The sequence below is a fragment of the Nomascus leucogenys genome, chromosome 5 (assembly GCF_006542625.1).
Source record: "Nomascus leucogenys isolate Asia chromosome 5, Asia_NLE_v1, whole genome shotgun sequence".
Lineage (NCBI taxonomy): Eukaryota > Metazoa > Chordata > Mammalia > Primates > Hylobatidae > Nomascus > Nomascus leucogenys.
Genome location: NC_044385.1, coordinates 7,242,363 through 7,268,441, shown reverse-complemented (window position 1 = coordinate 7,268,441; position 26,079 = coordinate 7,242,363). Strand labels below are relative to the sequence as shown.

General features: G+C 38.5%; 1 protein-coding gene across 5 annotated transcripts in view; it reads right to left on the bottom strand.

The window, feature by feature from the left end:
* The window catches only part of RGS7 (regulator of G protein signaling 7), a 582,263-nt gene that overhangs the window by 169,224 nt on the left and 386,960 nt on the right, over positions 1-26,079 (bottom strand). For all 5 annotated transcript variants that reach the window (XM_012506446.2, XM_030812615.1, XM_030812616.1 and 2 more), the window contains exon 4: positions 22,859-22,909. In XM_012506446.2, the coding sequence (XP_012361900.1) occupies positions 22,859-22,909 (51 nt within the window). The remainder of the gene's footprint in view (positions 1-22,858; positions 22,910-26,079) is intronic.

The window sequence follows — 26,079 nt, the reverse complement described above, 5'->3', positions numbered from 1 at the left end:
GTAAGAAAAAGTAAATTTAATTTTAAAAGAAAACACTTATTTCAGAGTGGTTCTTTGATACTTATAACAAATGCTCACTTTGCTTTGATACTGGATATGATTAAAGTTTACTTTATTTGGACTGCTATATTACTTTTGACTGCTGAATTAAAAGAATCAATGCCTTGATTTAAGTTGTACAGCTAATAGTAGCTCTGAGAATAAACAAAAGGAAAATACAGCCATGCGCATCTTAGGTGATTCATCATTGTGCGAACTTCATGGAATATACTTACACAAACCCAGATGGCACAGCCTACTACACACCTAGACTATATGGCACAGCCTATTGCTCCAAGGCTACAAAGCTGTGCAGCATGTGACTGTACTGAATACTGTAGGCAACTGTAACACAATGGTATTTGTGTATCTCAACATATCTAAACATAGAAAACGCAATGCATTACTCCATACCATTATGATAGCTACAATATCACTAGGCACTAGGAAACTTTCAGCTCCATTATAATCTCATGGGACCACTGTCACACACGCTGTCTGTTGCTGACCAAAACATTGTTATGGGACACATGACTAGATATAATTTTTATGTAAGAATTTTACACTTATTTTCTATTTTAAAAAGGACACTGTTCACCATAACATCTTGATAATTTATTAAATTGCAAACACATAAGACGATAAAAAATTTCAAATGTCATCTTCTCTATTTTTAATTAATGCCTAGTGACAGCATAAACATTATTTCAACCTACCAGTCCACATTTTAAAATACAAACTCACACTTAAATACATTTGGAGCGAAAAATGTCTAAAACAGCCTAGGCATGGTGGCTCACGCCTGTAATCCCAGCACTTTGGGAGGCTGAGGTGGGTGGATCACCTGAGGTCAGGAGTTTGAGATCACCCTGGCCAACATGGTGAAACCTCATCTCTACTAAAAATACAAAAATTAGCCAGGTGTGGTGGCACGTGCCTGCAGTCCCAGCCACTATGGAGGCTGAGGCTTGAGCCTGCGAGGTGAAGATTGCAGTGAGCCGAGATCACATCACAGCCTTCCTGTCTGGGTGAAAGAATGAGTGAGACTCCATCCCCCAACACCAAAAAAAAAAAAAGGTCTAAAATATTGATTTGCTTTTCTTCATCTTCTTCTTTGTTGTTGTTGTTGTTGGGGTTTTTTTTTTGAGACAGGGTCTTGCTTTGTCATCCAGGCTGGAGTTCAGTGGTACAATCATTGTTGAGACTGCAGTAGCTCACTTCAGTCTCAACCTCCTGGGCTCAAGCCATCCTCCCACCTCAGCCTCCCAAGTAGCTGGGTCTACAGGGGCACAGCACCATGCCCGGCTAATTTTTGTATTTTTTGTAGAGATAGGGTTTCACCATGTCACAGGCTGGTCTTGAAGTCCTAAGCTCAAGTGATCTGCCCGCCTTGGCCTTCCAAAGTGCTAGGATTACAGGCGTGAGCCACTGTGCCTGGGCTGTTCTTTTTTTTTTTTTTCCAGAAGTCTTTGAATCCAACTTTAAAAGCCAAGTGAAAAGCTCAGAAAACGAATGAAGCCTGAGATGAGACTCATGGAACTTGATTCCTTACCCAGCCTACTTAGACAACATTCCTTAACCTATGCACAGTCCCTTAATTCTGCCCATGAAAAGCAATGTTGATTTCCTCACAGCTGAACATACTTTTAAAAGAAAGTAACTATAATAAATTCTGAAAGTGGAAACTTAATTTATAAAAGCAATAAAGCTTGAGACCTAACTGTGTGGGAAAACAATGCAGGTATCTTTTTTTACATTAAAAATGTTACTAATGAACTTTGGTCTGATTACAAAGCTATCTGAAGGAAATAGCATGCCAAGTGCAATTATGAATATAGGTAAGTTGGATACCTATCTGTTTTAATTAAGTAAAATCATGAAAGTGGGATGAAAGGACAAAAGCTCTGAAAAACAAATGGTTGATTCCAGAAATTTTTATTCAGATAATGAATAAGACAGCTAATTATTTGGATCATTTAGTTCTTATTGATTAAAATGGCAAAAGTAATAAAAATTATCTGTAAAGTAATACATATAAATGTAGCCAATTAGGAAAAAAAAAAGAGCAAAGTTGCTGGAAGAAATAATGGCATCAAAAAATTAAAATATCACCATTTCTTTCAGCTAAAGATTATGCAATGGTAGAAAAACATACTATAACAGAGAAATGAGTTTCACATAAATATTTTACTTCCTTTTTTAATCTCCTCTGCCATCTCCTCCTCCTTATCAGATAATCCAAAGTGATGTCATGCAGGGGTGCCAGTTTGTACATATGGATGAATAACATCAATGTATCCACCTTATGTAAAATAATCTATTATCAGGGAGCTCAATTTAGCTTTATTGGGGTCTTTAGAAATTTACTACTAATATGTGCATGTTTATTTTCACTTACTGCAAATGAAAATTGCTTTTTCAAACTATTGAGGTGCCAAAATATACCAGAAATAGACCAGAAATGTGTGAAGCAATTTGCCATCTATTGTCATACTCTAGCTAACTTTAAATTTCTAACAACCCCTGTGAGGTCTACAATGGCAATGCGCAATGGGGAATGCAAGATGGCTTAAATGGCATTTGGCATTGAACTGGTATCTTTCTGAGGATAACAGTTTATAGGGGGAAGAACATTTTCAAGGACACTAAGAGGCAGCAGAGAGCTCCAAATTCAGAAGTTTTATCAATATTGATTCTGAGATTCCACATTCTATCTTTAATTGATGACTATATTGTCCAAAACTTTTCACTTTACGCAAGCTCAGAGAGAAAAAGAGAGAAGAAAGTGAGTAAGGGAGGGAAAAAGGAAGAAAGGAAGGGAGGGAGGAAGGAAAATAAAAAGAGAGAGAAGAGAGACAAGAAAAGAATCTGCCCTTAATTTTGCTACCTTCCTAAGTATGACCTTATTGCAATTTGCTCCCCTTCCTTTTGAATTCATGCCTCATGAAAGAGTATTACACATGTATGTTCCTTACTTGCAACTCCCAACCCCTTCCTTAGCTCACCGTACTTGTCTTCTTCCGGCAGAAGTCTACTGAATCTGTTCTCTCAAAGGTCACCAATGATTTCCTAGTAGAAAAGTTCTACCACTTCCCCACTCTGTCCCAGTCTTCTCTGCTTAAGCTCCGGTGAATCTCCCTTCCTGGAGCCCTCTATGTGGCTGCTGTCACACTCTATCTACTCTGCTATCTTTCTCTCCGGCTCCTGACATAGTTTTCCCTACCTTCTGACACCTGCTCCCTATGGTTAAAAGTCTCTTAGAAATCTATCTCTGCTGTAGCTTCCCCTTTCCTTTGTGTCTTTCTATATTCCTTCTTCCTTGGCAAGCTCATCTAATTTAAAAGGTCTGCTTACCAAATGTGTATCTCAGTCATCATTTATTCAATGTATGGGAGAACAAAACCCACTAGACAAGGTGCCAGTTCTGTCTATAGGAAGTCAGTAGTCTATTTAATAGTGAAACTGGCAAATCAACAGACACTTAACTACACAGTCTAATAATTTCAACAGGGAAAAAATGCAATGTGTTCTGGAAACACATTAAAGGAAGATCCAGTCTAATCTTGGGAGCTCAGGGAGGTTTCCTGGAGGAGTTGATATTTAATTCAAGTTCTAAGTAAAAAGACGGGAGTATGAAGCAAGAGAAGGTTCCAAGCAAAGAAAGCAGCATATGCAAATGATTGTGATTAGGGATATCAGTCGGGTGGCTTGAAGACACAGCATGGGTTGAAAAGTGATCTGAGCAGATGCAATGATATAAATATGGCTATATCAAAAAGGGTTTTAAATTTAAGCTAAAATGTTTGTTTGAACTTTATCCTGAGGACAATGGGGGGATCTATTAGTTATCGAACTTCAGAAGACACATGATTAGATCTGAGTTTTGGAAAGATCATTATAGATGCAGTGAAATGAATTTACTGGTGTGAGACAAGAGGAAAAGGAATATGAGGTAGAAAACAGTGGCAGTTCCCAGTGAGATGTGTCGATGGTTGGAATGAGGAGAGAGATAGTGGGAGTAGAGAGAGGTAGACAGATCTGATATTTAGGAGGCAAAGTCTGCACAGATTGGGGGATAGAAGAATTTGGTCCATTTAGATTTGTTCAATCTATGAGATGCCCAGGAAACGTCCAAGTAGAGATCTGTAGCAGACAAGACAGTTGGCCAGGAGCTCAGAAGAGAGTCCAGAGGTATATTTGTAGTGGTTATCATACCAACAATGGGCAAAATAAGGAAGTGCATAAACTGTGAAGAGCCAAGAAATAAGAAATCCCATGCCTGGATCTCCAAAACCCTGAAAGTTAAGAGGCAAATAGAGAAATCTGTGAAAGGTACTAAGATGGAGGGTGATGAAGTTATGGCACAACAGAGAAGAGAGTAATGGAAGTTAAAAAGGAGTGAAAAATGCTGCAGTGAGGCCAAATTGAGGACTGAGAAGTAATCATTGAATTTAGCAACAAGAAAAATATCAGTGATCACAGCAAATAAGGTTTCAGTGTATAAGTGGGGGGATACACACCAGATTCCAGTGAACTGAGAAATAAACTTGAGAGACAGGAATTAGAGACAGTAAACGCAGCTGAGTTTGTGAAAACAGGAGAGACATAGGAGAATAGCTAGCATGGACCATGAATCAATGTAAGAGTGTATGATGATGGGAGAGAACTGTGGTGAGTAAGCCTATACAGATATGGCTGGTTAAGATATAAAAGTGAAACATAAGAATGAAATGTTGGGCATGGTGGCTCACACCTGTAATCCCAGCACTTTGGGAGGCCGAAGCGGGTGGATCACTTGAGGTCAGGAGTTCGTGATCAGCCTGGCCAACATGGTGAAACCCTGTCTCTACTAAAAATACCAAAAAAAATTAGCTGGGAGTGGTAGCGGGTACCTGTAATCCCAACTACTCGTTAGGCTGAGGCAGGAGAATCGCTTGAACCCAGGAGGTGAGGTTGCAGTGAGCTGAGATCGTGCCACTGCACTCCAGCCTGGGCAACAGAGCTGAGACTCCATCTCAAACAAACAAACATAAAAAGTGAAATATAAGGAATGAAATGCTGGGTGTGGTGGCTCATGCCTGTAATCCCAGCACTTTGTGAGGCTGACGCAGGAGGATGGCTTAAGCCCAGGAGTTTGAGATCGGCCTGGGCAACATGGTGAAATCCCATATCTACAGAAAATACAAAAATTAGCCAGGCATGGTGGTGCGTGCCCATGGTCCCAGTTACTCAGGAGGCTGAGGTGGGAGGATCACTTGAAGCCAGGAGTTTGGGGCTACAGTGAGCTGTGATTGTGCCACTGTACCTCAGCCTAGGTTATAGAGCGAGACCCTGTCTCAAAATGAAAATAAAAATAAAAAGGGATGAATCAACACTGAGGTGGTGAGAGATGATGGGGTAAGAAGCACAGGGAAGCTCAACACAGACAGCAAGAGAAGCAAGAACGGGTGCACACAGAGTCAAAGTGTATTTGTAAAGCAGAGCGAGTTAAAATTAGAGACATTTCCTCCTTGCTTTCTATTTCCCCTGAAAGATTACGGTCTGATGTTGAGAATGACTGAGAATGTAGCGTGCCAGCAGAGGAAGTGGAGAAAGCTTTGAATAATCATCCCACTAAATAGGAGATAGATCCGATTACAGAAAGGATTGCCAGGAAGTCAGGAAGGCCTGACTGAGGTTGGGAACCATGATATCTTGGTAGCAATAATTTATAGGATTGAGTGACTTTTCAACAGCGACGTGCACAATTTCAGACAGACACAGGAATACAAGACTGATCCAGGATCAGAAACTCTCTTGGTGGATGCACTGGGAAACCGAGATTGGAGGAAGCTGAGAGCATTTGCGAGTTGTAGTGTCCGATCGTCTTTGCTGTTGGTGTAATGATTTCTTCAATGTCACTCTTGCCCCTAAGAGGGGCAGTGATGTGTTTATTAATCATCACTGCACCTCCAGTGCAAGGATGGGGACATTTTGTGTGTGCATTAACAATTTATTAAACGCATCACAGTCCTATCTGCAAACCTGATTTATTTTGTTACTATTTTATCACTCTATCATATTGCAGAGAGAATTTCTAGATTATTTACCTCGTGACCAACCAAAAAGTGCATTTTATTCGAACTTAAGACAAAACATTTTGACATCAGAGATGAAGAGATATCAAATCTATTTTTTAAGGTCATGAAAAGAACATCCCTTTGTCTTTCCTGACACTCCATTTATATTAAATACATTTTCCTTTCAGACACTTGTTCTGTTCCATTCTCTTGGGTAAGTGTCATGTGTGGTTTAAACCCAGGGCTCTTCTTTGTGGAACTTTATCAGATACGTTGATGGTGACTAATTAGATGTTTCAACTTCAAACAAGTTAATGTTTCAACTTCAAGTTGAAAAGATTATTGCACTGAACTGTACTCCTTACCTTTGCTTCTCTCAAGAAAATGTTTATAGCCCTATTTTCTTTTTCTTTTTTTTTTTTTTTTTGAGACGGGGTCTCGCTCTTTCGCCCAGCCTGGAGTGCAGTGGCGTATAGCCCTATTTTCTTATTCTCATATGTTTGCTTCTTAACTCTTTAATGATGTCACTGCCTCTCAATCAACTCTCTCCTAGGCCTCTACTGTCCTCATTAATTGCAGAATATAATTCCACAGAGGCCCCGTTATGATGCCGGAGAATTTTCACATAATTTGTATGATAGAGTCTAAGTAATACCTATGTTTCTGTCCCACTCTTTATTTTGAAATTTTGCACCTCCCTGCCAGTTTGCTTGCATCTTTTTCTCTGACTTTGCATGCTTGAAATTGATTATTTGGTAAAATGCCTCACCTTCCAGGTACAGAAGTGTCTCCAACCGCACAAGATTATTTGACTTTTAGTAATAGTTCCTTAAGATATGTCCCCAGTATTTCCTTACAGCAAGTGCTCATGTAAAGCGAATGAATATTTGACAAAATCTGCAGGAGACACAGGCGGAGAGTGAACAAGGCTTACAAGTGGCTGCCATCAGCCCTTCCTTCCCAGCAGCAGTGTGGAGGGGCGTCAGCTGCCAGACACTTCACACTCCACTGTTTGCTCCCGTTTCTCTTGTAAAGGGCTCGGTGGGACAGCAGGGGTGTGATGATATGATTCTCAGTGACAGAAATCTTAGCTCCTGTTGGCTCTAAGCTGGACAGACAAGACACTGGATAAAAAAATCTTTTAATAATTTGTTTCCATTTACAGTACCACATCAATGACCAAAAATTTATTAGGCTGCTCTTGGACATCTGTTAGTAAATCAGGCACATTCATCAAATGTGAGGCCCCAGATGGGAGCTGGAAAGCATTAATAAAACACAGCGAATGTGCATGAAAAGGCAAAGCAGTGGAAATTTACCTATTGTAGAGGGAGGAGGTGCTCTCTGTCCTTAATAGCTGTTCATTGTACACCAGACTGAGCAGAAATATCTCAGTGGTGCAATTCTGGGATTTATGTGATGCAACCATCTACCATCTTTGTCTTATCTCTTACTTTTACAGGCATGAATCTGTCATTCTAGAAACACTAACCTACTCATTCTCCCTAAACTATAAAAAAAAAAATGTCTAGAATTTCTAAGTTGGAAGTAAATGATCTGACCTTGAATTGTGATTTATTTAAAAAAGATTATTTGCAGGATGTCATGATACTTTACAATGGCTTAAATTTTTGAAAAACTTAGGAAAAAAAAATCAAAGTATAACCAAAAGCAGTTGTTTCAGTTAATATGACATTATTTTAGGTTTAGAGATAAATTTCCAGCAGAAGAATTTGTCTCTTTATGATTTGTATGAATTCTTGTTACGGCCTTGCTGTTTCTTCGCTTGAGTTTTCCAGAACGCCACACCATTTCAGTCAACAAATGATGGCTTGTTTCTAACAGGAGCTACTATTTGCTCATAAAACTCATTTTCCATGGAATAAAAGCAGTCTCTTTAGGCTGATTCAGAACCTTTAGAACATTTTCCTGTAGTTGGGCAACCTCTCTCCTTGTTTTTACTTAGAGAAAAAATAGATTAATCGAAACCTATGGATAATAGCTTTGGGAAGTTTCATTTTCTGTTTGTAACTAAACATTTTCTGTGTCATGAAGGGTCAAGGGAACCTAGGGTTTTTCACTTTAAGGTAAACCTCCAGTTACAGCTTAAACTATGAATGTGGAAATGTCTCCTATATTGTTAAGTAAAATATGCAAGATAAAACAATCTATTTTTTTAATGTTAATATTCTCTGTTAAGTGTATTCAATTCAACAATGTTTACTGGTTACCCAATATGTGTGAAACACTATGTAGGGGTTAGAGACAAAACAAAGAACAAAGTCCTTCTACTTATAAAGCTCATATTCTAGTGAATATGTGGCTCAGACTTCGGGAAATGTCCTAAGTCAGACCATGATGCATCAGTGTGGGACAGCCCATGCCCCTGTCAACAGGGGTGGTGTTTGTCATGTCAAGAGATCCTTGGATGTGGTCAATCTTAAAATGTTCTTGAGGTCAATCTGACAGTCGGATATGAGACTTTAGAAAGTGTGGCTAAGAGTAAAATGAAGAAACTGTTTACTCTTTTTCTTCCACTAGGAGTCAATTGAACCCAGACTCCGGGCCTAAATATACCTAGAAGATTTTAGTGATATTGGCCACTGTCCTGAGACATGAGGAGAGCCTCAGAGAAGTAGCTTCTAAAAGACACAAGGATAGATCTGGGCTGGGAAAGGGTCATAGTTATCCTGTGTGCTGTGTTTTTCTTCTTCTATCCCTGGAGCTCAACAAAACCTTGTGAAAAGTTCGAGTCTGAGAGATCACGGAGGAAGTCTGTGAAGTGGTACAGGCTGCATAATATCCCGGGCACAAGCAGTGCCCTTGGCTAGGGTCAAAGTGATTGTGCCAAGAAGTGGGAAATCTCAAAAAAAAAAAAAAAAAAAAAGGCTATGGCAAGAGTATGGGCCTCACAGGCCAGTGGGGGCAAAGAGACATGAGATACTGGTTCATGAGAGGTCCAAGAAAACGATCACATATGGGGAGTAGGAAAGACACCGAGTGGGGCTCGTTCCAGTGATAAAGCCGGAGTGGGCTCAGGCCTTCAAAGAAGCCTGGACAGACAGAGGTGCTAGAATTTTAGCTACGGCTATCTCAGGGAGCTTTTGATGAGTGCTTTTTATTTTATTCTTTTTATTTTTTTATGTCTCCCAAATTCCAAATTACAAAAAGCAAATTAGAGTTATTGCTTTTAAAGAATCCAAAATGTTTTAAAAAATGTGTACATTATAAGTAACTACATGTGACATTTGACTCCTATCCCTAGGCAGGGGCTGCTAAAACATCTACCAACCAATATCCATATCCAAACATCCAATATCCAAACAACCAATATCCAATATCCCAGGAAGACTTGGCAGATCAGTTCATGAGGGCCAAGGGTTCACTGATGGTGCTGCCAGAAGTAAGAATAAAGACGGGGTGCACCCATCACTTCTCACACAAGAAGCCCATGACTATCCAGACACATCCGTGTTCACGGATGAACCCCAGCAGAAGAAGAGTTGAATGTCATATTTGCTAAAACAAATGAGTAAGCCTCAGTCCTTTGAAAACCAGACACTCCCTCTTCCTATGGGCATTCAGTAGAAGCAAAATGCTACTGATGCCTGGCAGATCCCTTCCAAAATTTGGTTCAAATCAAAAGAGCAGTTATTACCCGAAAATAACACAAATCACAATCTGAGCATGTGCCTCCTGTGAAATGGAGATAATCAGAATTCAACATGGTGCGCATAATGTACTGTAATGGGCCTCAAAGCCCAGGTATTAGTGAGCACAGCAGGAAGCAGGAATTCTGGATAATTCAAGAGGCCCCAATCACTTGAATTTAACATAACTGCAAAATTTAAAAAAAAAAAAAGCATTTTAGTCTCATTAGACTTGCAGCCTTCCTCACTTAAAGGGGAATTTTCAAAATTTGAAAATCGCATCAGATGTTTCAACTGAGGTTTTTAGACTCATTATTTTTAAAAGGGTGACCTTTTACTGTACAGCAGGAACCTGTCTGTGTGGTTTGGGACAAATGACAATGAAGAGATGGATATGTTCCTAGGATCATATTTAGGCTATAAAACGTCTATCAGTGCCCTTATCACACTTTCTGTACTGCTGTAGTTAGCATCTCCTATCATTATTAGCTGTGATAAAAGAAAATGCTTCATGAAATACAACATAGAAATAGAATAAGCAGCACTGTTCTCACCTGAAATATAGGAGGGGGAAAACCTAACTCATTCCTCATCTGGGAAATAAGAAATACCGTGTTATCTTTAATAAAAGATAAAGGGACCTGACTTTTCAGACAGCTCTTACACAACTATCTATGGCCCCTTCTGGATAACAGATACAATCGTACACTTCTCTGTCATTTTCTGAGTGGCTACCCTGATGAATAGGCATATCCTTAGATGATATCCTCTGCTCTAGGCCTTATTAGCTTTATCCAGTGCTTTTTACTTTTCTTTTCTTCTATTCTTCTTCCCTTCTTCCTTTTTTAGGAAAGTTGCTTATGTCTTATTTCTTTGCCAAACAAAATTCAAGTCGGCTTATAAAAGGAACACATATATGCAGAAAGGCAAGTGAGGCTCTAAAAAGAAGAAGAAAGCAAAGAGGCCAGCCAGCTACTGGAAGAATCAGACAATGCCACAGGACAATTGTGCATCATCCATTTGGTCTGTGTAGCCATCTTCATTTTTGTTTTTTCTAGTGGACAGTGTAGAAATATCAAGCTCTGCTGTAATAGGAGATGTTCCTACGTGTAATTAAACACATCTTCAAATGTCCATTGAACCCTGGCCTCATTATGTCTGTTCAAGTTCTACAAGATAAAAGACAGAAATTCTAATCAGATTTCCAGCTGCCTTTTGTATTTTCCTTAATAGCTGACAACTCTAATAAACAATATATATTTAAAAAGCCAATCAGATAAAAATGAGAGAGGTCACAAAACTCTGGGACTGGCATTTATAGATGCATGTGCTGTCCAGCAAAAACCAAAAGTGGAATTAGGACAGACACATCACCTGCTGGTCTCTAACAAACGTGCTGTGTTGGCATGATGCCGACACACCAGGTATGAATCCCAGCTCTGCTCCTCGGTTCTGCTGGGAGTCTCAGGGGCTTCATCTGTGAAGTGAAGCTGACGTCCCTCGCCTGGAGCAGACAGTGTTCATGCTTTTAAATCAAATGTATCTGGGTTTGAGTACTGGTTATCTCTCCTACTCGCTTCATGATCTGAGACTTACATTTTTAAATGTACGGTCTATTTCTTCAAATTTTCTTTCTTTTCTCTTGGAGTTCAGAATAACATATATCAAGTTCTCAACATGATGTTCAGCACATAGTTGATGCTCAGTAAATGTGAGCTTTCTTGCCCCCTTCCTACTTACAAGAACTAAATGAGAGGAAAACATCCCACATGGTACCTGGGGGCACCCAATTGATTAATGCTCACGTGTGATAGTTCTTTTCTGCTGGAACTGCAATATAGTGATAGAGGTGGGAAGTGAAGGCAGCCAGAAACTCAAACCTGAAAAAGCCTTTATCAACGGGAAAGATGGTCTGAAATAATGGCAGACATCCTGGGGGAAATACCTCCTACTTTGGCAATGAAAACTTCAACGTATGGCCTTCATGAAGACCTTTCAGTACGTTCTAGGTGTGGGGACTTTGTTGTGCAGAGCAATTGGATAATTATACAAGTCAATGGAAACAACAGTCACTCGCTGCATTACAGAATGCAGTATTTAAATGCAAATGCAAAACCAAAAACAAATAAGGTGGGGAGTAAAAGAAAAGTGTGGCTAGCTTCTAGGTTAAGTAAGACAGTTGGTCCCAACAGGTTGGATGTGACAGGACTGCACTGGATGGCACTGATCACTTTGAATGGCAGATGTCATAGAGGAACATGTGCAGACTTCTCACTTTCTGTACACTAGGGCATTCCCAAGGGGCAAGGGGCCACCAAAAGAGAGATTCCTGGTGTTATTAAATGTGTAAGATATGCCGGGCACAGCGACTTACACCTGTAATCCCAGCACTTTGGGAGGCCGTGGGGGGTGGATTACTCGAGGTCAGGAGTTCAAGACCAGCCTGGCCAACATGGTGAAACCCCATCTCTACTAAAATACAAAAATTAGCGTGGTGGTGTGCCCCTGTAATCCCAGCTATACAGGAGGCTGAGACAGAAGAATTGCTTGAACCTGGGGGGCAGAGGTTGCAGTGAGCTGAGATTGCACCACTGCACTCCAGCCTGGACGATAGAGGGAGATTCCATCTCAAAACAAAATAAAATAAAAAATAAATAAAATAAAAATAAATGTACAAGATACCATAATTTTGGTGAACCTGCTGTAGACTGAATGTCTGTATCACCCCCAAATTCATACAAGAGGCGATTAGGTAATGAGGGCACGGCCCTTATGAATGGAGTTAGTGCTTTTATAAAAGAGGCTCCAGAGAGTTCGCTCTCCCCTTCTGCCAGGTGAGGCCACAGCGAGAAGACAGCCATCCATGAACCAGAACGCAGAGCTGACATAATGGCCACCAGCACCCTGACCTTGGACTTCCCAGCTTCCCAAACTGTGAGAAATAAATGTTTCTGTTGTTTGAGCCACTCAGTCTATTGCATTCTGTTATAGCACCCTGAATGAACATAGATAGGGTACCAATAGAATATAGGCAAAAATAAATTCCTCCCTTCTAAAGAAAAGCTCCTAATACACTGAAATGAATGCACAAAGAAAACTATAGTTCTTGCTCATCTCACATGAAATAAGTAGAACTACATATAAGATTCCCTGTGTACACAACTATGAAGCTCTGGCTGCAGTAGCCAGGGTGTGGGATGAGAGCAGGTACCCAAAGACATGAGGACTTTGTTAGTTTCTTAAGCATTATTTATAATATAAAATGCACGTTTGGAAGATGAATGCTTGGTTAATATCTATTATCTTGAAACTAGGTCAAATCAATCAGTCTTGTTAGATTTATACTTAATGGCTCCAAACTATGACTTCTTGCATATTATCATCAGAGTGTGAAATATATCTCAAAAACCTAGAATGTTTTTATATAGTGGTTTACTAGCACTGGAACAATAATAAAATGGTCATTTTTATTTATTTCCTATGGACATGACAGCTTGCTCAGTGGACAATAAAATATATATTTTATAGGTTTATAGGTTTGTAAGGGTCTTAATGGTTATTTTCAAGGGATATTTTAAATGCTTCTACCCCTTCCCTCTACTGAAGCAAGATTGTTGTTTGAAACAATTTGAAGAGCATACAGAAAAGATCTGTTTTTATTGACCTATAATATATGAGTTGAAATACATAGAAAATTGCTCTAACAAAATGGTGTACCCAGAATGCAACAGGTAAACGTAACATCAAATCCAAGGATATACATTACTTTATTCCAAAAGACATTATGTAATGTGCCTTTGGGTCAGTTGGGTCCAGGCCTCTCTTATAGTTGCCCGCCACTGATGGAAAAGCAGAATCCAGATCTGAAATAGTTGTTCAAAAAGGTGCAGGAGTCTGGTGCAGTGGCTCATACCTGTAATCCCAGCACCTTGAGAGGCCAAGGCAGGGAGATCCCTTGAGACCAGAGTTTGAGGCCAGCCTGGGCAACACAGTGAGTCCCTGCCTCTCAAAAAAAAAAAAAATTAAAATCAACTAACTAAATGAATAAATATCACCCGAGTGTGGTGATACATGCCTGTGGTCCCAGCTATTCAAGAAGCTTAAGCGGGAGGATCACCTGGGCCTGGGAGGTCAAGGCTGCAGTGGGCCATGATTGTGCCACTGCACTCCAGCCTGGACAACAGAGAAAGACTACAATTGAAAAAAATAAAAAATAAAAAAGGATCAGGCACACAGGGTAGAGGTTGTACCTGCTGTGCTTTTATTTCAAGGTTTTTGTGTGACTTTAGATATTCACAAGTTTCTCTCCCGTTAATTTTCCTGGCTACTTCATGATATTGATATGATAACCAAATAAAATAATCTAATTAAGGCTGGGGGCCATGGCTCACGCCTGTATTCCAGCGCTTTGGGAGGCTGAGGAGGGCGGATCACCTGAGGTCAGGAGTTTGAAACCAACTTGGCCAACATGGTGAAACCCTGTCTCTACTAAAAATACAAAAATTAGCTGGGCGTGGTGGCTAATCCCAGCTACTCAGGAGGCTGAGGCAGGAGAATTACCTGAACCTGGGAGCCTGAGGTTGCAGTGAGCCGAGATCACGCCACTGCACTCTAGCCTGGGTGACAGAGCAAGACTGACTCTCAAAAAAAAAAAAAAAAAATCTAATTAAATGATTTGGAAAAGCATAAAACACTTTGTAAGTCCAAAACATTATCAAAGATAACAGAGATATTCTTTTTTTTTTTTTCCTTCTGTTTTTGAAATGGAGTCTCACTCTGTTGCCCAGGCTGGAGTGCAGTGACGTGATCTCGGCTCACTGCAAGCTCTGCCTCCTGGGTTCACGCCATTCTCCTGCCTCAGCCTCCCGAGTAGCTGGGACTACAGGTGCCCGCCACCGCGCCCGGCTAATTTTTTTTTGCATTTTTAGTAGAGACGGGGTTTCACTGTGGTCTCGATCTCCTGATCTTGTGATCGACAGGCCTCGGCCTCCCAAAGTGCTGGGATTATAGACGTGAGCCACTGCGCCCGGCCAGAGACATTCTTTACTTTCTCAGTTCTGATGTACCCTCATGTTCTTAGGGCTGTAATTTCACTGGCAGTTTAACTAAATTCGTGGAATACAAAGGCCATTTGTAATGGAGTTTCATTAAATTAATTAACAAGATTTAGAGCACTTTCTTCTTCAGAAGACTTGTGGCAGGCTTGGGAGGCAGATGACAGACTCTATATAATGGTGTGCACAATGGATTGATTTAATTAATTCAGTGGTAATTAAGTTACTTGATCCAGTTGTTTGATGGTGTGTAAGCAAAACATCTGGTCGATTTGCCTGAATCTTGATTTTCACTGGTATTTTTACAACAGATATTGCTTCTAGAGGAAGAAACTTTGCAGGTATTTGTCATTAAGTTTTTATCCTAGATAAATTATATTTATTCTTAATCTTATTCTTCTATCCGCATTTTAAGCCATTTTGTTTACAATGGGTTTACTAAGAAAACAATAAATCTGTTCTGGAAGATAAATTTTGCAAACTCAACCCTAAGGATAGTAGGACTTATCACAGAAGGGCAGGTTTAAAAGGCAGAGGAAATACGAACGTGGAAGAATGTTGCCAGTAATGGCCCCAATTTGTTCACACAGCCCTATATCCGTGCATTGTACAGTCCTTCCCTACAGCAGCTTTGGACTTGTCCAGGGGATTTGTCTTAGTGGATGAGGCAATAGCAAATGTGACACAAACAGAAACTCACGTTGTGCTTGTAACCCTGAGAATACCATTGTAAGAAGCCAGTGCTAGAGGCTGAAGGGCAAGAGAATGAAAAATATTTAGCTGACAGCTTACCAAGTGCCAGATATGCCAAAAATCTAAGGAAGCAGTGGAGTTACTTTAATGCAACCGAGAGTAAAAAAGCAAAATAGCACAGGGCTTTTGGATGCACAGCACAGTTTCCTACTTTGAGGTCTGATTAGTTGCTGTGTCCCCAGAGTGAGCCTGGCTAAAGCAAAGAGTGTCAATAGCTAGGAAGGGGCTCTGCCAATGGGAACATGTGACAACATGGAAGCAATGGGGTGGACTGTCAACAGAAGACATTAGTGTTAGATGGTATGCTTCCTAATGGGTGCTGTGATGATTAACTTTATATGTCAACCTGGCTAGGCCACTGTGCCCTGATATTTGGCCAAACACCAGTCTAGATGTTGTTGTGAAGGTATTTTTGGATGAGATTAATATTTGAATTAGTAGACTTTGAGTAAAGCAGATTACTCTTTGTAATGTGGGTGGGCCTCATCCCATCAGCTGAAGGCCTTAAGAGAAAAGAAACAGATTTTCTCCAAGGAAGACGGAATTCTGCCACCAGACCTCCTTAAACATGAATTCATGCCTAGGTCTCCAGTCTGCCGTCCTGCTCTATGAATTTCAGAAGTACCAGTTCTCAAAATTGTGTGAGCAAATTCCTTAAAATCTCTATCTATCTGTCTGTCTGTCTATCTATCTATCTATCTATCTATCTATCTATCTATCTATCATCTATCAATCGTCTATCATCCATCTATCTTCTATCATCTATCATTTATCTATCATCTATCATCCATCTATCATCTATCTGTCTATCTCTCTATCATCTATCACCCATCTATCATCTATCATTTATCTATCACCTATCTAACATCTATCATCTATCTATCATCCATCTATCATCTATCTGTATATATCTATCTATATCTATCTTCTATCATCTGTCACTTATCTATCATCTATCATTTATCTCTCTATCATTTATCTATCATCTATCATTTATCTATTTATATCTATCTGTCATCTATCATCTATCTATCTATCCATCTGTACACACACACACACTGCTTTGTCCTGTTTCTCTGGAGAACCTTGACTAGTACAGATTTCAACAATGTAGACGTATGTTTACCAAGGACTAAATTCTTCCTTCCAATCCCCCTGCCCTTATCCAACGATTGCTGCACATTAATTTTCCTCTCTATGAAATCAAAGTAGCCATTTTATTTAATCTGTCAACCACAGTCCAATTGTAAGACTAATGCAATTTATTCTGTGTTTTGCATTTGCATATGTGAATTATATATACACACACACATATATATGTATATATATAACACAAACACACACACGTAAATACACTCCTTTTAGATTCTTAGTGATATGATTGAAAGGTACAAATCAAAATATAAACTTTTGACATGATGGCAACATGAAGTTTAACTATCAATGCCACAAACAAATAATTGACACAAATAAAAATCTGCATTGGCACTATAAATTAGGGCAGCAAGTGGTCTGAAAGTCTAACCAATATTCCATATATAAGACCAGATTGCAACATTCTCCTGAGACAGCACCACAGTACTAAGTAGAGAAGACTCTAGGAGATTACTCAAACAACCCTCAGTGCCAGGGTGGAAACAGCAAAATATATGTGAGAAGGCGGCACAACACTTTGAATCCCATTCACTGTAGTAGATCAACAGCACCAAAAAACAGCTGCAGTGGGGCTGCACTAATCAAACCACTGCAAATATGGACAGCTTCTCTCCCTGCAGTGGAGGGCAAACACCACAGAAGAAATCAGCCATGGCCATGTCTTGGAGGCAGCGTGGCAATGGACAACATTGAATACAGGACAGAAATGTGTTCCAATGAAGTAAGTCCATCACACTCAGAGACAATATGATATCATGATGATATCCTGAGGCAAGGATTACTGACAGGTCCAGCTCGCTCCCCACCATACTTAGTCTCTCAAAAAGCTAACTTATTAATGCAAATTTATATTAACCAGAATGCCAACTCCAGCTGCAAAATGGAGACGATCCCACTGACATATACAGACATTAAGTAATCTAAGGGGACTCCATCCACCCTGTCATGTAACTAAAGATCAGTTGCATGTAGAGTCCTTCATGCCAGAGACAAAGTAAACGAGAAAAATTCACAAAACAAATTCACAAATATTTCTAAGACATGCAATGACATAAAGTATGATTATAATAGTATCTATATATACCTAAAATACTCAACTTAAATGACATGATGTAAGAAAGCAATTGATGAAAGATAACTTACAAGAGAATTTTATACTTAGAGTCTATGATTAGAAGAGAACTTTCTAAAGGAAGGTAGAAATAGAGAACTAGAAAAAAATAAGAAAATGATGAAAAGTTAAACATGCAATAATAGATATATTCTCTATTAGCATCTGTAAAGGGCTGAATCGGCAGTGAAGAAAATTAGAATTAATGTTATGATGTAGAAACTTAAAAACTTAATCTGGAAGGGAGAAGGGAGAGAGAAAGCCAAAAAATGAATTTTAAAACAGAGAAAATAATAATTGAGATGTAGAAAAGAGTGAAGCATATCAGTAAATGTTGTTTCAAAACAGAAAATGAGAACAAATAAGCAAGCAAATAATTAGTTACAATTATTATAAAAAATACAAAAATACCTATAATTGCCAATCAAGATTTTCTGAACTATTATGTAAGAGATTTGGTAATAACTGCTTTACACTGTATGTAATACTTATTAAATCCTCAGGAAAGCACTGAGTAATAGACGTTACTATTATATGCATTTTATAAATGTAGAAAATGAGCTTAAATAACAAAACAGAAAAAAAATTTCTTCAATTAGGAAAAACCTGAATCAACAGACTTAAATCCGTCACCAAATTTGTAAATACATCACAAAATAAGCAATGAAATGGCAATGGCCCATTTATACTTTGAATTTCAAGGAAAGAAAAGGCATTACAGGTATCTAGGCAGGATAAAAAATCAGTTTTAAAAAACAGCATATGCACAGGCAACAAAACATTCTGCCAAATAATTAAAGGCTTTGAACAACTACATATAATCCTAATAAACTGCTGGGAAAAGTACTGTAGTTTTCCAATAAGCTAGTTAAGATTTCTTTAAAAAAAAAAGACAGTGTAGCAAAGAAATTACATATTAAATTAGCATATATAAATCAATCATTTTCATATATGTAAACAATAAAAAGTATATATAGGAAGAAAAGACCCACATATAATAATAACACATAATAAAATAACCGAAATAAGCCTAGTAAGAAAAGTGCAAAGTCTATATTTTAAAAACTTTAAAGCACTCCTGAAAGACCACATATCAAAATTGAAGACAGGAAAAGACAGAGTATATTCTTGATTAGAAGACTCAACTCTGTAACTGAGCTTGGGATTACAATAAGGAGTAGGTTTGAGAGGTGGAGAAATCGGGGTTCCATTTTGGTTGTGTTGAGTTTGACCTTTCAGGGGAGAGGCCTTAGGCACTGGAGAAGTGAGTGTGGGGCACTGTGGAGAGGTCAGCATGAAAGTTATGAATTGGAGCGTTCTCAACATATGTCACTTGGCAACAGCGTGTAGATGCAGAAAGGAGAGGAACCTAGGACAGAAACCTGAACCTTCCAACATTTACGGATTAGCTGAGAGTGAAAAGCCACTACAGAAGACTGAGACCAAACCAAATGGCCAGTGAAAAAGATGGAAGAGTATGAGTGTGATATTCTGGAAGGAAAGGACAATCAATTTGTTCAAAGAGAGAGTATTCATTCTGTATTCCCAGTGCCTGGCCCATGGGAAGAACTCAGTAAATATTTGTTAGATGAATGAAAGTGTGAAAGAAGAAATGGAATTTTCCTAGAAAGATATATTTTATAAAAGTGTACTCACAAAGCAGAAGAAAAACATTTTAGTCTAATTCTGTATATGTGTGTTATACATATATGTAAACTAAAAAAAAATCCTAAATTTTAACAAAAAGTTCAAATCCTTGTGTATTTTAAAATAATAACAAAATATGACTACGTGTCTAATGGTACCAAAATCTCTGGTAAAATATTCAGCTAAATGTGTCCTGGATTGCTGTAATAGAAATGAGTTATTAAGTGCTCATTGATAAAACACTGAACACTAAGTGTGCAAATAATATAGACTCATTGGTCTTAAGTATGGTCCTGAAGATCATTCAACCTTCTCCTCCTGTGTCCAAATGGGCCATTGGAACCTGCTCCCATACCCAGAATTAGTCTCTTCTTCCATCTTGCCACAAAACCCTCTTTCAGCGAATTACTGACTTCTAGAACATCAAACGATCCCTAGAGATCTTCAAACGACCACTTGGCTACCAGACAGCACACAAGACAGAAACTAGGCATGGGTTTCTTTCTTATTTTTAAACATCTTGAGGGAGTTTTTGATAGAGTTAAAACTAGACTTAGCATTATAACTACTTAGTCTCCCTTCATGACCAGTTTCAACAGGTATGATTGGTGTCACACAGGCAGCCATCAAAGTAACTTTCATGATATCAGCTACATTATTAACCACATCAAATTGGGATCAGAATAGCCACCAGATTGATTCATTTTCCATGTGCACAATCTGTTACATATTCAGAACAATCATTAATGCTTCTTAACTCTTCTTGAAACCAGTACGGAGCCTTGGATTTTGTCTAGGGTGAATTACTTCATTCAAAAAAACAAATCAACAGATCAGAAACTAATTTTTCAGCCTGTCATAAATATGACTAAAGAACATGTATGTTTCTTCCTGGATACATTTGACTTTATCTCTTCATAACAGCTTCTAATGAATCTTAAAAACTTCCTCAAAGTGTCCAGCAAGCAAATAAAATCAGTTTTCCCTACACATTATAGCTAAAACAAGATCCTACCTGTAAATTATAAACAATGATTGTTTCTTACTAGCTTATGATATCTGTGAAGATTTTTCCTGTTTCTTAGATTTTTACTGAACTACACCTTCAGGTTTGTTTGTTTGTTTGTTTTGGGATGGAGTCGCACTCTGTCGCCCAGGCTGGAGTGCAGTGCTGTGATTTTGGCTCACTGCAACCTCCGCCTCCTGGCTTCAAGTGATTCTTCTGTCTCAGCCTGCCGAGTAACTGGGACTACATGCGTGTGCCACCACACCTAGGTAATTTTTGTATTTTTAGTAGAGACGGGGTTTCACCGTGTTGGCCAGGCTGGTCTCGAACTCCTGAGCTCGTGATCCACCCGCCTCAGCCTCCCAAGGTGCTGGGATTATAGGCATGAGTCACCGTGCCTGACCCAGTCTTTACCTTACAGAAATAATACTCTTTTAAATCTGCTTCACCTCTGATCCTTAATAGTCTTTGCCAATCAGTAGTTTGCTGATTAGCCATGACTGTGTCAATCTATTTTTTATCACTGGGATTATTTGTCTGGTCCTATAGTTTTAAAAAAGCAGGCATGCCACTGAGGTGAGGCTGAAATGTGAACTTGGTAAGACTGTAGCTTCCTTTCCTATTAATTATCTCCCCTTTTCACCTGGTGATAATATGATGCTGGCAATAGCTGCTTTATCTTTACCTAATTTTTAGTACCATTTAATCTTCAACAATGAGTATTTTAAAAGCTCATGTAGCAAATGAGCTGGGGGTGTACATAGGCCTTTATGGACAGAATTTGAGCTGCATCTTTTGATGGTATTGCTTTATAAAGCTAGCTTAAAATAAGAAAAAATTAAAACCTCGCATCTTCGTATACTGTTAATTCTTTTTTTTTTTTTTTTTTTTTTTTGAGACGGAGCCTCGCTCTGTCACCCAGGCTGGAGTGCAGTGGCGCAATCTTGGCTCACTGCAAGCTCCGCCTCCCGGGTTCACGCCATTCTCCTGCCTCAGCCTCTCTGAGTAGCTGGGACTACAGGCGCCTGCCACCACACCTGGCTAATTTTTTTGTATTTTTAGTAGAGACAAGGTTTCACTGTGGTCTCGATCTCCTGACCTCGTGATCCGCCCGCCTCAGCCTCCCAAAGTGCTGGGATTACAAGCGTGAGCCACCCCGCCCGGCCGTATACTGTTAATTCTAAACCATTTTAAGGTGATAATTACCAGAGGCAGGAACCACAACCATGCCAAGTTCCTCTCTTATTGATGGAAGGGTGTGTTACATAGGTTGGCATATCACTGACCTTTTCTGCAGTCACTGTAATGCCAGCTTTTCATGACTATTGTTTTCTGTTTTCTCAAAATCTTCTCTGAACAATATGCATCTTATTTTCTTTCAGTGATGTGAATTGTTTGCCACGTGTGAAAGGTTTTACATATTTTTAAAAAGCCACTAAATGTAGCTGGGCATGGTGGCTCACGTCTGTATTCCCAGCACTTTGGGAGGCCAAGGTGGGTGGATCACCTGAGGTCAGAAGTTCGAGACCAGCCTGGCCAACATGGTGAAACCCCGACTCTACTAAGAATACAAAAAAATTAGCCTGATGTGGTGGCACGCGCCCATAATCCCAGCTACTCGGCAGGCTGAGGCAGGAGAATTGCTTGAACCCAGGAGGCAGAGGTTGCAGTGAGCCGAGATTGCACCATTGCACTCCAGTCTGGGCAACAAGAGTGAAACTCTGCCTCCAAAAAAAAAAAAAAAAAAAAAAAGTCATTAAATGCTTTGCATATGTAGGATCTTGTTCCAGGCAATGCGAAGTGTGAACTCATAAAAAATTGTTCCCTTACTTTGGAAATTAGTTTTCTGCTACAGAATAGACATAATGTCCAACACAGTGAACAGGTTTATGACTTAAATAGAGCATTTCTCACACACACACACACACACACCCCATGTAGACACAATAAAAAAGATCAGAATTACAAATAAAATACTGATTTCAAACTGCATTTAAAGCTGTAGTTAAGGCAAAATTATAAGTTAATGAGATGTATCTGTCTTATAGAGGGAAAGTTCATTAATTCATAATTACTTGCCATAAATTATATATACAATTATTTTATGGACATGTATACAGCTGATCCAGTCTAATGATCACCAATGACCTGAATCAAATAATACAGCAGAATTAAGGATGTGAAAAATTGTACAAATATGCTAACTTTTAATGAAATATGTTTTGACTACCATAAAATTTATATAATGTTAAAAGCACAGTTCAAACTGAATTATAATTTTTCAGGAGGTTTGCTTGCATGCCATATTAAAATATCCCTGAGGAAACATATTTCTTAAAACCACTAAGAAAAAAGTTCTTGTAATGGGAAAATGATTTATTTACCTGGATCTTCTATAGTTAAGTTCTTTATCAACCATTGAACAATGTCTGAACCTAGAAAAAGAAAAAAGAAAAACACAAACAGATGTGAACATTTTGTTTATATATATTTAAGAATTCTCCACCTTTGGTGCTCATATTAGAAGGAACTTTTCTAATTGTTACAATGACAGGTTAAGGATCTACCCCAGGTGGAATGCTGAAAACACAGAGTATGGATACTTAGCTGTCCGTCAATAAACCAAGGTGTAAACTAGTAAATTATTAAATATGAAATATTTAAATGTAAATAAAATTTACTGTAGTAGTAGAAAGTGATTTGTTTACTAAATAAGTGTTTATTAAGCATCTCCTATATTTCAGGTACAAGTCTTAGCACAGCATAACCAGTACTTTATAAGGTGGTTCCTGTCTCATTTTTGGTTGTACCCACCTCATCCTTGTATCCCCTCTCAAGCCAAATGAAATTTGTTTTTGGTTTTTGAACCCTCTTATGTATTTCAAGTCTCTGTGTCTCCATAGCAGTATTCTCCCTGACTGAAATGTCTTCCCACTATTTTTAAGACACTCAAGATTCACTGACATAACAGAACTTGCCTTGGCCCTTCCGCTTGTCCACTGAGTTTACAGTACTGTCCATGAAACCTCATTGGAAACCATGTAGTCTTTTATTGTCGTGTTGATCACACACCATTGCCCCAGCTGTTTATTTGATGGATGCTCCAAAGTAAGAACTTTGAAGCAGGGTGTCATATTCATCTTTGAATATTTGGAGCATAGTAAGTGCTTAACAATGTGTGATGAATACAAAGTATGAGCGAATGTGTTTCTACTTCACACAGAAGAGACAAGAGAGGGTCTGCAGAAAACATAACGTTTGAGCTAGATTTTGAAGGATATATTTTTATCCATGAATAAGAGAGAAATTTAGTTGCTGAAGGGGCCTACGTAGAAACTAAAAGGTGGAAAAGCAGTCAACAGAAATAATTTACTGTACACTGTCTATATGTAAGTGCTGAGAATAATAGAAACTTGAAAGTAATAACAGCACACAGTATATTCAGCAGGTCTTGAATTCTAGGCTAAAGAATTAATTTTCTTCCCCCCCATAAGGAAAGCAGAGAAAGAGACATGCAATATTTTTGAGCAGAAGAATGACATTATCAAAGTAAGTTTAAGGAGTATGATTGCAATATATATGAAATGCCTTGTAGTCAAAAAGAAGGCAAGGCAGTCGACATGTCTACTAGTTGCAATCCAAGAATGAAGGGAAAAGGTCTTAGTTCAGTGTACAAAGGAATTTCTTAAAAAATTACAGACTTGTTTCAGGACTTTACGACTAATTAGGTATAAAGGTTATAAGTAGGAGAGATTAAAAAAGAAGTCAAAGTTTCTAGCCTGGAGGCATAGATGAATAGAATGATGAAAATAAGAGCAGAAATGGAAGATTTAGCAACTGATTTGCTTGAGACATTCATTTGTATTTAAAATTGGTTTTCTGCATAACTCTTTTCTACATAAAATAGGAAAAATATGTATGTGAATTGTTTGCATACATAGTAAACTGTGTTATGCCTGCGTGAATTGAATCAAACTTCAGTGTGAACCAAGATTCCATTTCAGCCTCTCCTGGAGGCTGGCTAGAGTTGCTGTCTACCCGCCTCAGAGATTTGGCAAATTAATTACATTAACATTGGCAAAATAATTCTAGCTGCCTGAATTAAACCAGTTCAAAATCAATTTAAGAATAAATTTGATTACTAAACTTGACAATAAAGTCCCAAAATTTATGAGAACATTCATACTCAATGTCAATTTCAGCATGCATGCATTTAAAAAATAACTCCGAGTATTGACTTGAACTTGTGTTCCTTTTACAGCTGCCATGGATTTAAATCACTTGGGAAGACAGATTCATCCAGATCTTAAAGGAAGTTTTACTAAAACAGCTCTGAGGGTCAAAAGGAAAGGAGATCATTCTCCAGAAGGCAGTTGATGGTGTCCCGGTGTTGTGTTCATCCTTATAGTCTAAGTTATCTTGAAGCATGATCTTCCCGTTGAAAAAGAAAAGGAGAACTCAGCTTTTCACATATATATATATAGTGATCCTTGACCAATGTCGATTCCCAGATACACAAATCTTCTGCACAAGCCCCAAGCACCCTGCTCATTTTTCAGAGTTGAGCATCTATTTGTGGAACATATGTGAGCAGCCACTGGAAATTTTCCATTCTTTTGAAGACAGCCAAACATTCATTCCAGGACTATACATATTTTTTATTGTGAAAAATGACTTGAAAAATGCTCTTAGAGACTAAGTTTTTTAAACTATTCTATTATGCTTTCTTTCCTTTTCTTTTTTTTCTGGGCAGAAAGAAATACAAAGAAGCCTAATTTAAAAGTATGTTTACTTCAGAGAATAGGAAACTTTCTTTCTTAGCCTACTTTTGAGTATTTCTGTCACAAGTGTATTCTCAGTTCAGCTCTGAAGGAGTCAATTTAATTGGACTTGACCAACTGTTAGTGTCACTTAGCAGATGCTGTAGTAGTTTTTTTATTGTGTGATCACCCCAACATATTTATGGTTTTAGGTTATAGATTTTTAAATTGTTAAATTCTTACCCAGACTCACCATGTTAACCTATGCTCCATCTGTAAGAGTAAGACCTCAACTCCTTGAAGAGATAAGTGGAGAGAGAAAGGGAAAAAAATCCAGTATCTTATTGGAACCAGAAGACTGAAAGAGAAACGTGCTCCTATAGAGTCATTTTGAGAAGCATGACTCAGATTTAAAATGGAGCATTACAGTCCAGAGAAGTGTAGTAGGAATGCCACCTTTACAGCAATTTCCCAGCTTTATATTAAATAAATAAATAAATAAATGGCTGGGTCTGCTAAAGTTTTTCACATATAATGTATATGTAGAATATTGTAGCATTCTATTTATCTTGATTTTGGAGCCCTCAAAGTAACCTGTGAATTTTTTGAAATCACACTTTGACTGTAGCCTATGGAAAGTTTATACAGGCATATGTCACTTTTAGAGTTGCAGAGCTTTGTGCTCCATCTGTTCAGAAGAAGCAGTAGAGGTTTTATTATTGTCGAATCCTAGCAGTATATTATTTAAAATGAAAACAAGCAAAAACAAACAAGCTGAATTCTTCCTCATCACACTGCTCATAGTTTTCTACCTGCTATACTGTTTCTTCCTTCCATGATTTTGC